The sequence below is a fragment of the Typha angustifolia genome, chromosome 7, assembly GCF_048772165.1.
Source record: "Typha angustifolia cultivar Huaian chromosome 7, ASM4877216v1, whole genome shotgun sequence".
In the NCBI taxonomy this organism is placed as follows: domain Eukaryota; kingdom Viridiplantae; phylum Streptophyta; class Magnoliopsida; order Poales; family Typhaceae; genus Typha; species Typha angustifolia.
Window position 1 is genome coordinate 9,080,781 of NC_133245.1, and position 12,964 is coordinate 9,093,744.

At 37.8% G+C, this 12,964-nt stretch overlaps 1 protein-coding gene and 1 long non-coding RNA gene across 2 annotated transcripts; one reads left to right on the forward strand and one right to left on the reverse strand.

The window, feature by feature from the left end:
• Positions 1 to 485: 485 nt before the first annotated feature.
• On the reverse strand, positions 486 to 2,257 carry LOC140764001 (thaumatin-like protein 1). Its single transcript, XM_073102406.1, has 4 exons — positions 2,123 to 2,257; positions 1,790 to 2,034; positions 1,253 to 1,701; positions 486 to 1,101 (listed from the first exon to the last, which is right to left on the reverse strand). Exons 1-4 carry the CDS (start codon positions 2,187 to 2,189, stop codon positions 912 to 914), a joined length of 951 nt encoding a protein of 316 aa, XP_072958507.1. The 5' UTR covers positions 2,190 to 2,257; the 3' UTR covers positions 486 to 911.
• On the forward strand, positions 1,585 to 2,620 carry LOC140764002 (uncharacterized). Its single transcript, XR_012104932.1, has 2 exons — positions 1,585 to 1,726; positions 1,806 to 2,620. It is a non-coding gene; the product is annotated as an uncharacterized lncRNA (long non-coding RNA).
• Positions 2,621 to 12,964: the final 10,344 nt, after the last annotated feature.

The following is a 12,964-nucleotide window of genomic DNA, read 5'->3' on the forward strand; positions in this document are numbered from 1 at the left end:
TTAATAAAGAATAGCAGCAATAAAAGAAGAAAAAAGAACAAAAAAAAGAGGAAGAAAAAATAAACCCAACAATAGCATAAGAAAAGGAATTAGAAAAGAAAAGATGGTACAAATTATTTTCTATTAAATTGTCTCGTTAATATTTAATGAACACTACAAAAAGATAAATTTGAAAGAAAACAAGTTTGACTCAAAAAACGAAAACCAAATAATATTTTGGTAAGAAAAAAACCCATTTAGGATATAAGATTTTCTATTTTATTCCATGAGGTGGTTGTTAAGATTAAAATCTAACTGTGGTTTGACATTTTGGTTAATAAACAAGAGGCCTAATTAATAAATTAAAAAAAGAAATTTGCTCAAACTATAGTCAACATATTAGGTGTTATTCATAATTTTCTTTAAATAAAACAATTTGAGACCGAGCTGTGTAACGAACGAACCTTTTTGCAAACATGTGGTATATATAGGGCTATCGTATGATTCAGATAAATAAAAGTCATAGAAAGCCAGAATAACGAGAAAGAGAAAAAAAGAAATGCATGGGGGATCCCCACCAAACAAATCATCACATCGAAAGATCTTAAGCTAGCTTTGAACTGCAGCAAAGTGATTGCAAATACCAAACTCATTCTTATCAATCATCGTACTATTCCTTAAAAGCAAGAAAACACTGCCTTCTCTCGTGTATTAAACTTTTCTGCTAATCTAAAGTTAACTAAAGTAACAGCGATGAGGCGGTTGGTCAACTTTGCTTACTCCTTGGGAAGGGTGAAAGAATTACTGACCGTTGGAAATCCCACCACAGCATCCTTCATTCTTCTTGGGGCTGAGGTGGCCACTTTGTCCTTTTCTATCGAAGTAAAGTGGGCGAGCAATCAAAGTCATGACTCATGAATGGATTAATAACACTACAATAATAGGACAAGGGAAGAAGTACTGGCGAGCATGAGTGATAGCTGGTGAAGGAAAGGGACCCTTTCTTTGGTTGAGATTGCATCCGAGGCAAGATTTGCAAGCCAATAATTATCCGCTAAGCTTACCGCATCTGTTGCTGGTTTAGGAATAGGAGGAGGATCACTGTCGAACGATTTCTGATGACTGGTTTGGTAGTTGATAGAAGATGAAGAAAAACGATGGTTAGTTCTACTTTTTAATTAAATCAAAGACTATCCCAAGAGACCCTAATTAAATCAACTTGGGATTGATCAAGTAAACGCCAAACTAGAGTTGAAGACTACTCTATCGATACCTTTGGCTTGGCGATAGCGTCGGGCAGAAGATAATGCTATAATCCGCCCCACCGCTGCAAGTGAAAGTACTGGTGGGATCATCAAACGCATAGCTATACGATTTTGGGCAAGCCGACTTGAACAGTTGCGAGTAAGTCGACGGCTTGCATGTTGTTGGATTCGCATATGCTCCACTGCAGCAAAACTCCGGCTTCCCGAACGCCTCGCACGCGCTTTTGCACCCGTCTCCGGCCCTCAACTCCGCCGGACACCTCGCCTTTAGATCCACCAAGCAACCCGTCGTCGGGCAATTACCAGCGCCGCCATTGGCCTGCACAATTAGTGGTAGGTTGTATCCATCTACTAAGCTCACATCGTAGAAATCTTGGGAGGAAGGAGACGAAGGCGAAGCGAGGGTGAATTCCGCGAGCGTCGCGGGCGGCGTCGCACCCGAGCCTTTGCACTCAACCTGGTAAAAGACGGCGACGGTAACGGTGAGTTATTTTAATATGGTTAAAATGTATTAGTTTTTGAAGTCCGTAGAGTTGGAGCACTACCTGACCCGATCCACAGTCTCCGGAAGCGCAGGAGAGGCGATTGTCTGCCTCAGTGACGCAGCCGGTGCGCGCCCAGAAGCGGCCGGACCAGCCGGAGGGGGCTTGGAAGGATTGTGAAGCTCCCGGGGAAAGCTCAAAACCCGTGGTCGGTAGTTGGGAGCTGCCCGCGTTGGAGAGGACTCCGGGCCACACGGTGCTGCTGCAATGGTTGATGAACGTGAATTTTGAGCACTCCACACCTTTCTCTGCGCGTGCGTAAATGAAGAGATGTTGTGATGTTTAATCACCACTTTTGGCGACATATGAATGTAAGAAAGGTGTTTGATATATTACCTCTGAGAAGGAAGAAGAACAAGAACTGAAGCCAAAGTTTGAGAAGGGAAGAGCAAAATGTAACCATTGGAGTGAATAGTTGGAGCAAAGAAGAGAAGGGGTGAGCTGGGTGATGATGGTGATGGAGTGCAGGAGGGAATGTAGACACCACCACTACCTGAAGATTATCTTTTTGAGGTGCGGAGGAAATGGGGGAAATCTAAGCTAGTGCGTCCTGCCTCTATAATATTATAGAATTTGGACCATTACAGGATGGGAATAGAATTGCACGCTGAACTAGGCGACTACTCGGTGTCTTTGTAGCTTTCTGCCGCTTAAGGCTGCTGACGGATCTATGAAAGGTACAGACTAACCAACTTTGAGAGAATACGATAGCATTCCAACTTATGGATTCCTTCATTTTTCTTACTGTTGGTGATTGCTCTGATATCAAAGTTAGCCCTTTTAAAGTTGTCATCGTAGATACATCTTATAACAATACAGTTTGATACAGTAGAATTGCTGATGCGGACATCACTGATAGGACGCGATGGCGTGTGTACCAGCGCAGGAGGCGCCGACAGTTGATGATCCCTTCTATAGGGATCTGGTTCTGATTTTTATTTATTTATGGTGTCTTTTGTTTATTTTCTATATAGGATGTTTTTTGCTTAATTCCATTGTAGGTCTATATATAGACCCGTTATATTTCTTTTGAAGCTTAAGGAAAATTTATATGATTTATTCTCCATAGGATTTTGGTGTGAAACCATTTTTTTAGGGTGGAGATGTGAAACCCCATTCCTTCTCTTCTTATTTCTCTATTTTATTTTCCTCCACTACGTTTTGCATCAATTCCATAATATGGATGATGTGCTTTTCTCTCGACACTTTTACGGTATATTCAGACCTCCATGTACAAATACTCTGTCATAGAGTCAACCATAATCCTATTTGATGAAACCTTGAGAGTACTTACAACTCCTTTTACAGAGTCGGCACTTCACTATGTATTTAATTACTTATTATTATTTTTCTTGGGACAAACACCTCTGCCTAATTATTCATTGAGAATAAATTATATAATTAAGAATAATTAATTGTATGCCTCTACTGATTTGTATTATTTGTCGTTCCTGTATATCTTATGCTAGCTAGGCTTACCTTGAGACTGGAATCATTATTGTCGACAATATAATCAACCTATACCAATGATTCCTATGCCGACAGTGGCAGTTTTACAGTGCCAGTCCCACATTAACGACTTAACACAGTAATTTACAGTGGCAATCATACAGTATGATAGAAGCCATTTTATTCAAGTGCTTGCAGTCCCACAATAACCACTCAAAACACAGTATTTTGATCTGAACAAGTCTTAATGATCTTGCACACAAGATGGACCTTGTTTTGGAGAACAAAATGGTTTTGATTTTCATTTTAAACATTACTAACTAAATCTAGAGTACACCAATAGATGTTGAAGTCTATAAAAGTCAGAAAATTTTGAAAATTAATGCTTCACATTCTAATATTTTGTTATGATATTCCTCTTATTTGATGTTTTACTACAAAGGTAATTTTTGGTATTTCCCATGCTTATTAAAGGCACGTTAGGAAGAGCTTCTATATTCTTAATAGTAGACATGTTTACTCATGTCTAACTAATCAATTGCAAAGTCACTCTTGAATGCAAACACCTTAAGTTTTCTACTTCATTGTTCTGGACCAAAATTGAAAGTGAGAGAAGAAAAGAGAATTCAATCTTAGAGTTTTGTTATATAGAAGGTGGGTGGCTTTCTATTCTAGCTCTTGCCTATCTTATTATCTTGCTTTGTATATTTGAATCCTTAATTTGAAAACTTGGTAGTTTGATTTATATTTTGGATGTTGTTTCTGTTTCAGTACTGTGGATTAACTTTTTTGTTTTTGTTTTTATTTTGTAGTTCTATAATTTCAAGCATTTAAAACATTTTGGGATTTCACACGAGAAAAATAGGTGCTTGAGTTTCATATCGCCGGTTGTCTTTAGAAAATAAAAACATCCAAATACGATACAACTTTTATGAATAATATTAAAGAGACTAAAACTAAGGAATCAAATTATGCAAGGAGCTATATTTGTATTTTTAAGGATGTTTTTGATGTTATCTTTATTGTTTCACAATTTGGATTACATTTGGAATGATAAAGTCATGCATTGCACAAGAAAATATGTGATGAATCTACTAAAGGGTTATATGGTTTTCGATAATATTATTTGTGCATGACAAAAGATGTATCAGAACCATGCCTAAATTTTCGAAGAATTTGCTCAATGTTGTTTTATATATACAAACTTACATATAAGTTTTTTTTTTATCATTTTTACTTTTTATAATATATTTGAACTTTACAATATTTTTTAAAGAGGTCTTTGAGCATGAAGTTAGATTCAATGATTGAATTTTGTTTATGTGGTGCTCTTGAAAATGGAAGAGTATAAAAGTATGCGTATTGGATGATTCCATTGAATACATCCTTACATTGGCGCCTTCTTATTGTTGATTTAGAAAATAGTGTTCAAAAACATTATTTTTCAATAGAAGTAGAAGACTATTTGGAGGAGACGAAAATAGTGGTACGACATATATTGCGGATGTTCATGGTTCATGTAGTACTATTTGCAATAAAATAACTTATATAAATCTATTTTAAAATAAAAAATAGGAAATAGACAATTTAATTTTTTGATAAGAATTCATCTCAATCTTCCTCAGTTTGAAGTGTTTGAGTGTAAGAGATAATATAAAGAACAGATGTTCAAAAGGAGATTAAATGACATCAAAAAAATCAATAGAGACTCTTAAATTTTGGCTTTATCACAAGGTAAAATATATTTGCGGTACTTTTAGGAGGATTTTCCTTGAGATGAATTTTATTGAATTTCTCTTATTCAATAAATTTCTTTTTTTAAAGTTACCGCAAGGTTTCAATTTAAATAACCACTAAAATTAGAATAATTTAAACAAAAAAGACCAAAATATTTTTATTCTAGTTTTAAATATTTCTCTCAATTAATTGTATTTTTTATCTTTCTTCAAGTAAATTATTGATACTTAATTGAAAAATAACGGAGGAAGGGAGTGTATATATATATGCAAATAAACATATATTATGATGGTATACAGGTAATATATTAATTTAAGATTTCTAAAGGCATACGTGCAAAAATATTGCAAATAAACCAGTGGTGGAAAATAGAGATTTTGGCTCGTTTACTTTCTTTCTTTTTTTTTTTTTTTTGTGCATTTTCTGTCAAATAGAAAAGATTGCAAGCGGAGAATTTTAGAGTTAAACTAGATTTTTCTCGTTGTATAAAAGTAAAACATAATGAAAATCAAAAAGCTCCAAATTAATCTAGGAGATGCTTCAAGAGCTGGACTCACAGTTTTTGACCAAACTAGTCCTTTTTCCAACTTTGTTTACAGAAATGGATTAAACCCAAATATGGTTTACGGTAGACATTGATGAAACACTAAATTTATCAATGTTTTACATTTAGATGGGAACTCCAAAAAAATTTATTTTAGAAAACTTTGAATTGTTCAACATTTTAGTTTTTATAAAATTCTAAAAAGTTCAGTGATTTATCATAAAAAAATTAGATAAAATTTAAAATTAAAATTTGGAGGAGCTATTATCTTTTTTTGTGTGATTCTTAGCATAGTTTGCTGTGAGAAATATCAACGCCTTTTCAACCCATAAATCTTTTCTATATCTTTACAACAATATATTGTACCACCAAAACTAATAACTAAGCAAAAAGTTACAATCCTTTAAATATTTTTTATGTACTTTTATATATATATATATATATTCTCGTTTGAGATTTGACAGTGTCAATCAAAATTATTACATTTGTTTCTCTTTTATCTTCGAAATGACATATTATATGTATAAAATAGGCTTTGGTTTAGAAAGTTGTAACTTTTGAAATTGAGTAGTTCAACTTCTTAATAAGACACTCAAAAGTTTTTTTTTTTTTTCAAAGTAAGACGCTTAGCCGTTTAGCATTTTATATGAAATAGATAGAATCATCTTTGTCGGGTTAAAGTGCTAATTTTTTAGGATTTTTTTAGTTAATAAAAATGTCAGATAAAATTCGGATTTATGTTACGAACCAGATATCGACCAATATGAACGTAAGAAAATTATAATAATAGCCTCATGAAATAAGATTCTAATGGCTTTTGTTTTACATGATTCTAAGGTTAGGGTAAAAAGCTAAACTTAAAATAGTGAACAAAAGTCAAAATTGGACAAATTGATAATTATTCAATGTTGTGGTGGTCGTCGAAGGGTGACGGACAACTAAGGGTAGTAGTGGATGGCTATAAAGGTAATGTGGCTCGTGGATGAAGATGGTGGCTACGATTTGGAAGGGATCTAAGATTAAGAATCTACTCCTACGAAGATAGATACAATCTAACGACTATAATAAAACGGTAAATGTTCAAATATAAAATAGCTAAACTCAATATTTATTTCACAATAATAATCAACTCATGATCATTTCTATTTATAGAAGTAAAATCCTAGCGGATGGGATCCACATGCGAATTACCCGCTTTAGTTCAAAATTAAACATAATAATCAAATTAGATTAACTAGACTTAACTCGATTGACTCGACTCACATGGTTAGGTCATATCAATTCACCACACTTCCAATACCTTGTCCTTAATGTAACTAGTCTCTCACATCCTTGTACTTGGAATAGGACCGAGCTCGACTTGGAACTTGCTGATCGAGATGAAACCTTGAGACGGCTCAAGATTCACTTAGCAACAGTCCAAAATTGCATGAAGCAAACTCACGACAAAGACCGACGTGAGCAAGAGTTTGAGCATGGATACGATTTCACACCTTGAGGACAAAGTTGCGGAAGCATGGTGGATTGATACGATTCGGGCTTCATCGATATTGTCTCAAGCATGGATACACTTTAGGGATGACATTTATTCTTGTTTTAGTGTTTAATTCAGAGAAAAATAAGTTCTCTGTATATCGCGTTCGAACGTGGGTGGAGTGCGTTCGAACGCGCTTGTGAACGTCTGCATCAGGTTCGCACATACAAAGAGTGTGAAATGTGCGTTCGAAAGCCGCATTCAAACGTGCCTACGAACGTCTGCATCACGTTCGCACATATAGAGAACATAAAATGTGCCGTGTGGGCGCGTGGGCGTGCGCGCGCCCATGCTGGGCGAGGGCGTTACACATTGGCCTTATGCTTTGGTTTGGTAGTAGTATTTGTTTATTTGCTAAAGAAAAGAATTCTAGCTGAGACGTTTGAATGCCTACAAGCGTTCGCAAATTCTAAGAGTATGTTTTGGCCGTTCGAATAGCTTTGTGATGGCATTTGAACTCCTACCCACGGTGTTCTTGCCATCTCCAACAAATCTCGACGGAAGAAGACTCGCGTGAAGTGTTTATTTTCAAATCTTCTATTATGTTATTTGCTTATGAGTCATTAGTTAGTGGAGCTGGACCAAATGGCCTGTGTTAAGCTGATCGAGTCACAGGTAGCCACTTATAAATAGTTGCAGGTGTGTGGTACAATCTCCCCTTTAGACTAAGGTTCGATCTCTCCCGATTTTCAAATCTAGACTAGATCTGGCATGGAACTTTGAAAATAGATCCCTAAAGATTCCGTCATCGGATCGATATGAGATTTTGATATGTTGTAACTCTGAAAAAGAGCTTTCTAACAAATCAAGTTTTAGGCAAATCGGACGTAGGGATCTCATGATATCGTCCGATTAGTGGATGAACATCGGGGGGTCTATCTTAGGATCCGTGGATGGAGGCACGAGATCCTAGATGTTGGTGGATGGTGGTGGACTGACATTAATGAAGTGGCACCAGTGAATAAGTGGTGGTGGAAGGGTTACGGGTGATGGAAGGGTTAAGGCTACTGTTGGATAGATTGGAAGAAAAGGGAGGAGTGGGCCGCCCCTAAGGGACTAGGGTGATTGGCCGGTCGAGGGAGGCTAGAAGCGGCGTCGCCGGGGATTGAGAGAATGGAAGAGAAGAAGATGAAGGAGATAAGGCAAAAACTCAATTAATCAATAATGACTCCATAGTTGCCATCCACACCTTTAAAGGCTAACCAAACAATACAAAAATAACCCTAAATAGTACATTTTCGTCGACTGCGTTTGAACGTGCCCAATCGTGTTCAAATGCACATTTTTCGCATTTCTCTAGATTTGCAAACGTGATGCAAGCGTTCGCAGGCACGCTCGAACGCATAATTCACCCTCTCTGGATGTGCGAACCTGATATAGGCGTTCCCAACCGCGTTCGAACGCACTCCACCCGCATTCGAACGCGACATATAGAAAACTTATTTTTTTTAGAATTAAACACTAAGACAAAAGACATCCCTAAAGTGTATCCATGCTCGAGATGACATCGGTGAAGTTCGAATCGTATCAATCCACCACACTTCCGCAACCTTGTCCTCAAGGTTTGAAATTAGGGAAGCGATCTTTGAACTCTGACTCAAGCTCCTCAATGATTTGATCCTTTGCATTGGTTCCCCACATATCTGAAAATAGAGGAAAGGTTGGTGCTGAAAAAGAGGCGAGCTCAATTATGTTCGGTTGACGCGAAAGGGCATCGGCCCATCGAATTGCGCCTTTCTTGGCTCGTCCAATTCTGTTTCAGGTGTAACTTCATGGCCCTGTGTTTATCTTCCATGAGCACCGCATCTTCGAAGGCCTCCTTTAAAGTTCTAGGCCTTAAAGCCCTCATGTCGGCTTGTATGTCTCCTCACAGCTCAGAGATGAAGGTGCTGCGAAGTTGTTGATCCGTCCATGGGGGTTGACATCAGGTATTTATCCTCTCAAATTCTTCTTGGTATGCCCCAACCGTGGTCTTTTGCACCGTCTTTGAGAGGAGAGCATCGAAGTCTTCATACTGCGACGCCTCCAAATCGCCGCGTGTTATCGGTGCAAAGGTCAGCCAAAGTTTCAATAGCCTCATTGGCATTGGCTGCTCGAAACCAATGAAGCACCACATCTTCAAGGTGGAAGCTCACAAGTGTCATCTTGTATTCTTCCGCCATACCTTGGTATGCGAAGAATTGCTCCGCCCTATATAACCAATCAATTGGATCGCCACCTTTGAACTTAGGGAATTCAAGACGCACGATTTGCCCGCAGATGCCGTTGTCTCGATCCGGATCATGTCCAAGTCCTTGTCTAACCAAAGGAGGATATACTATGAATGGTTGATGATCCTTCTTTCAATTTTGATTAACTCGACATGGTTCCGGTTCATATTGCATTGCCCATGGATCTAGATCTCCAAGGTGATCTCCATAGTGGTTCGCTCATCGAATTGGCTCACCTGCAATTGGGCCTGGTGGAACCATCCTTGCTTGTCTCTGCCCATAGGGTGGTGGCAACAACGGCTCTTGTGGTTGCAAATTCTGAAGTGGTGGTGGCAGGTTCATGGGTGTGGACTCGCGTCATGGGGTTAATGGTTCGTTCTCATTCATCATGGCTTCCCTTGTCGCCCGTAATCCCGCATCATTTCCATCATCATCTAGTTGTTGATGGCCATTTGTTCGGAAAGAGACCCCAACCCGGCTTGAACACTAGGTTCTTCCGTATTCCGATTTGATCGGGCAGTTCCGTAGGTGGAAGTCCCCGCAACCATTTTTCCCTCCTCTATTGGGAGAATCTCTTCTTCCTCATCTCGACGTGCAGCCATGGCTCTGGTTGTCGTAATAGGAAGCGCGTGTTTGAGGAACAGTGGCTCTGATACCAGCTTGGTGCGATCTCCTCTTTAGGCTAAGGTTCGATCTCTCTTGATTTCTAGATCTGGACCAAATCTGATATGAAACATTAAAAATAGATCCCTAAAGATTTCTCCATTGGATGGACGTGAGATTTTGATATGTTGTAGTCTCGGAAAAGAGATTATTAGTTTGTGCATTCGGGTTTGGATTTCAGATCCAAAAACCCGACTCGAACTAAATTAACAAATGGTGGGCTACAGGCTAACCCACAGCCCAGTTCATTCTCTATTATTTGGTTGGGCCTTGGCCTAACCCGTTTAATCGAATTGAGTGGGCTACGGGCTAGTCGCAACCCAATCTAATTCAATGGGTTTATATCAATCCATTTTAGCCATTAATTTTAGTTTTAAAAATTCAAAAACTATATTAGGAATTAAATTAAAATTTATGTTTATCTCTTTATTATTTAAAGGTGATGATTTTTAGCACGTGAACTAGATATTAGAGATTTCAGTTATTTATCTAGACTCAAATGAGTGGGTTTACTCATATATTTATTTATTATATTTTGTGCTTTTTATCAGACCACGTATTTCTTTGTATGCAAATTTATTATTATATTTCTATGTGCATATATTTTTGTGTGCAAAATATATGATTCGGTGCATTGTTATACTTCGTATAAATAGAAATTTTTAATAAACAAGAATATTAGTAGAAAAACATAACTGATATTTAATATGACTGAGAGAATAGTCTCGATATAAATCGCTTATGACTATCCGTGCTAACTCAAGTCTACCTAAAAATCTTGAGGAAAATCCTATTTTAGACTAAGGTGACTTTCTTAAGTTACTCTGGCAAAGTTAGAGAACATTCCCAGGTTAGATCGAAAGACTTATTTAGGTGGCTCTAATCTCTCTCAACAGTTAGTGGAAGAGACAAGATAGTGATACCTCCCGGTAACCCTAACCGAATCAGCTATGAAAAACTGACTTGAGCATCATCTTAAGGTGACTTCTAATTAATATAAATCCATAGGACATTAACACAATTAAGACAAATAGCATTATTATTATTGTGAAAAATTCAATATATTAGAACTAAACATATTATGAGATGACTTACTCTATTATTATTTGTGCAATTATTATTGTTCCTATACTCATGCTTAGTGAAATTATCATTTTATATCGTTGGAGTTGGATTTAGTTTAAGTTATGTTTATAAATTTAGATTTATTTGGCTTTTAAGTGGATTCTGCTCACTGAGCTATAGTTGTTGGCTCATGCGATTCCCCTTCTAATATTTTAGGTACTAATCAGCATGGCGATTAAGCGAAATACACTAAGACTCCATCTCCACTTAAAATTTATCTCTTTTTACTTTTCAGTTTTTTTGGTCTTTATGTTTTAAATTATCTTTTAATTCAATTTTGATTAGAGGCACATTAGTAATGACATTGATCATTTTCATTATTATTGAATTGGGTTTATCGAAGTCAGATTTTTACATTAATTTTTATTATTGTGAACTATGAAAATATTAGTTAAAGCTTCGTATACCTCAAGCGTATGGATATACATGGCCGATCATGATTTCGATTTCAGGTTGTGACATACCTCGTCAATCCTATATCTACACTTACCTTCTCAAATATTCCATTTCAAACATGTATGAAATAATGGAATTCCCTTCTAAGTCAAAGTCATCTGATCTACAAAGAATTTTAAAGCACCATTTCCTAAAGCTTCAATATATCTGAACAAAGACAAACAACCTTTGCACTAGTGAAACATTCAAAAGCAATACATTGCAGTGGTTCAAAAGCAATACATTGCAGTGGGCATCCGCAAGAGAAAACAAGTTGCTCAATCAGTCAAGAACTTCCAACAAATCAAGTCGGCGAATTGGATGTAGAGATCTTGAGATATTGTCTAATTAGTAGACGAACGTCAGAGGGTCTATCTTAGGATCCGTGGATGGAGGCACGAGACCCTAGATGTTGGTAGATGGTGGTGGACAGGCGTTAATGGGGTGGAAAGGTTATGGGTGATGGAAGGGTTAGAGCTAGTGTTGGATAAATTGGAAGAAAGGGGAGGAGTAGGTTGCCCCTAAGGGCCAGTCGAGGGAGGTTAGAAGCGACGTCACCGGGAATCGAAAGAATGGGAGAGAAGAAGACGAAGGAGACAAGGCAAAAACTCAATTCATCAATAATGACTTCATGGTTGCCATCCACACCTTTAGAGGCTAACCAAACAATTAAAAAATAACCCTAAATAGTACATTTTCGCCGACCGCGTTTGAACACACATGTTTCGCACTTCTTTAGATTTGCGAACGCGATACAGGCATTCGTATGCGCGTTTGAACTCGCACTCTCTAGATGTACGAACCTGATGCAGACGTTCACAATCGCGTTTAAACGCACTCCACCCGCGTTCGAACGCGACATACAGGAAACTTATTTTTTTTAAAGAATTAAACACTAAAATAAAAGATAAAGACTTCCCTAAAGTGTATCCATGCTCGAGACGACATCGGTGAAGTCCGAATCATATCAATCCACCACGCTTCCGCAACCTTGTCCTCAACGTTTGAAATTAGGGAAGCGATCTTGACTCAAGCTCCTCCATGATTTGATCCTCTGCATTGGTTGCCAACATATCTAAAAATAGAGGAAAAGTTGGTGCTGAAAAAGAGGCAAGCTCACTTTGTGTTCGGTTGGCACAAAAGGGCATCGACCCACCAAATTGCGGCTTCTTTGGCTCGTCCAATTCTGTTTCAGGTGTAATTTCATGGCCCTGTGTTTGTCTTCCATGAGCACCGCATCTTTGAAGGCCTCGTTTAAAGTTCTAGGCCTTAAAGCCCTCATGTTGGCTTGTATGCTCCTCGCAGCCCAGAGATGAAGATGCTGCGAAGTTATTGATCCGTCCATGGGGGTTGACATCGGGTACTTATCCTCTCAAATTTTTCTTAGTATGCCTCAACCGTGGTCTTTTGCACCGTCTTTGAGAGGAGAGCATTGAAGTCTTCATACCCCGATGCTCCAAATCGCCGCATGATATCGGCAC

Coding starts and splice junctions, on each gene's coding strand:
- LOC140764001 (XM_073102406.1), bottom strand. CDS start 2,189: ATGGTTACATTTTGCTCTTCCCTTCTCAAACTTTGGCTTCAGTTCTTG. Junction 2,035..2,122: donor GTTCTTCTTCCTTCTCAGAG/GTAATATATCAA, acceptor ACGCACGCGCAG/AGAAAGGTGTGGAGTGCTCA. Junction 1,102..1,252: donor ACGCTATCGCCAAGCCAAAG/GTATCGATAGAG, acceptor CTACCAAACCAG/TCATCAGAAATCGTTCGACA.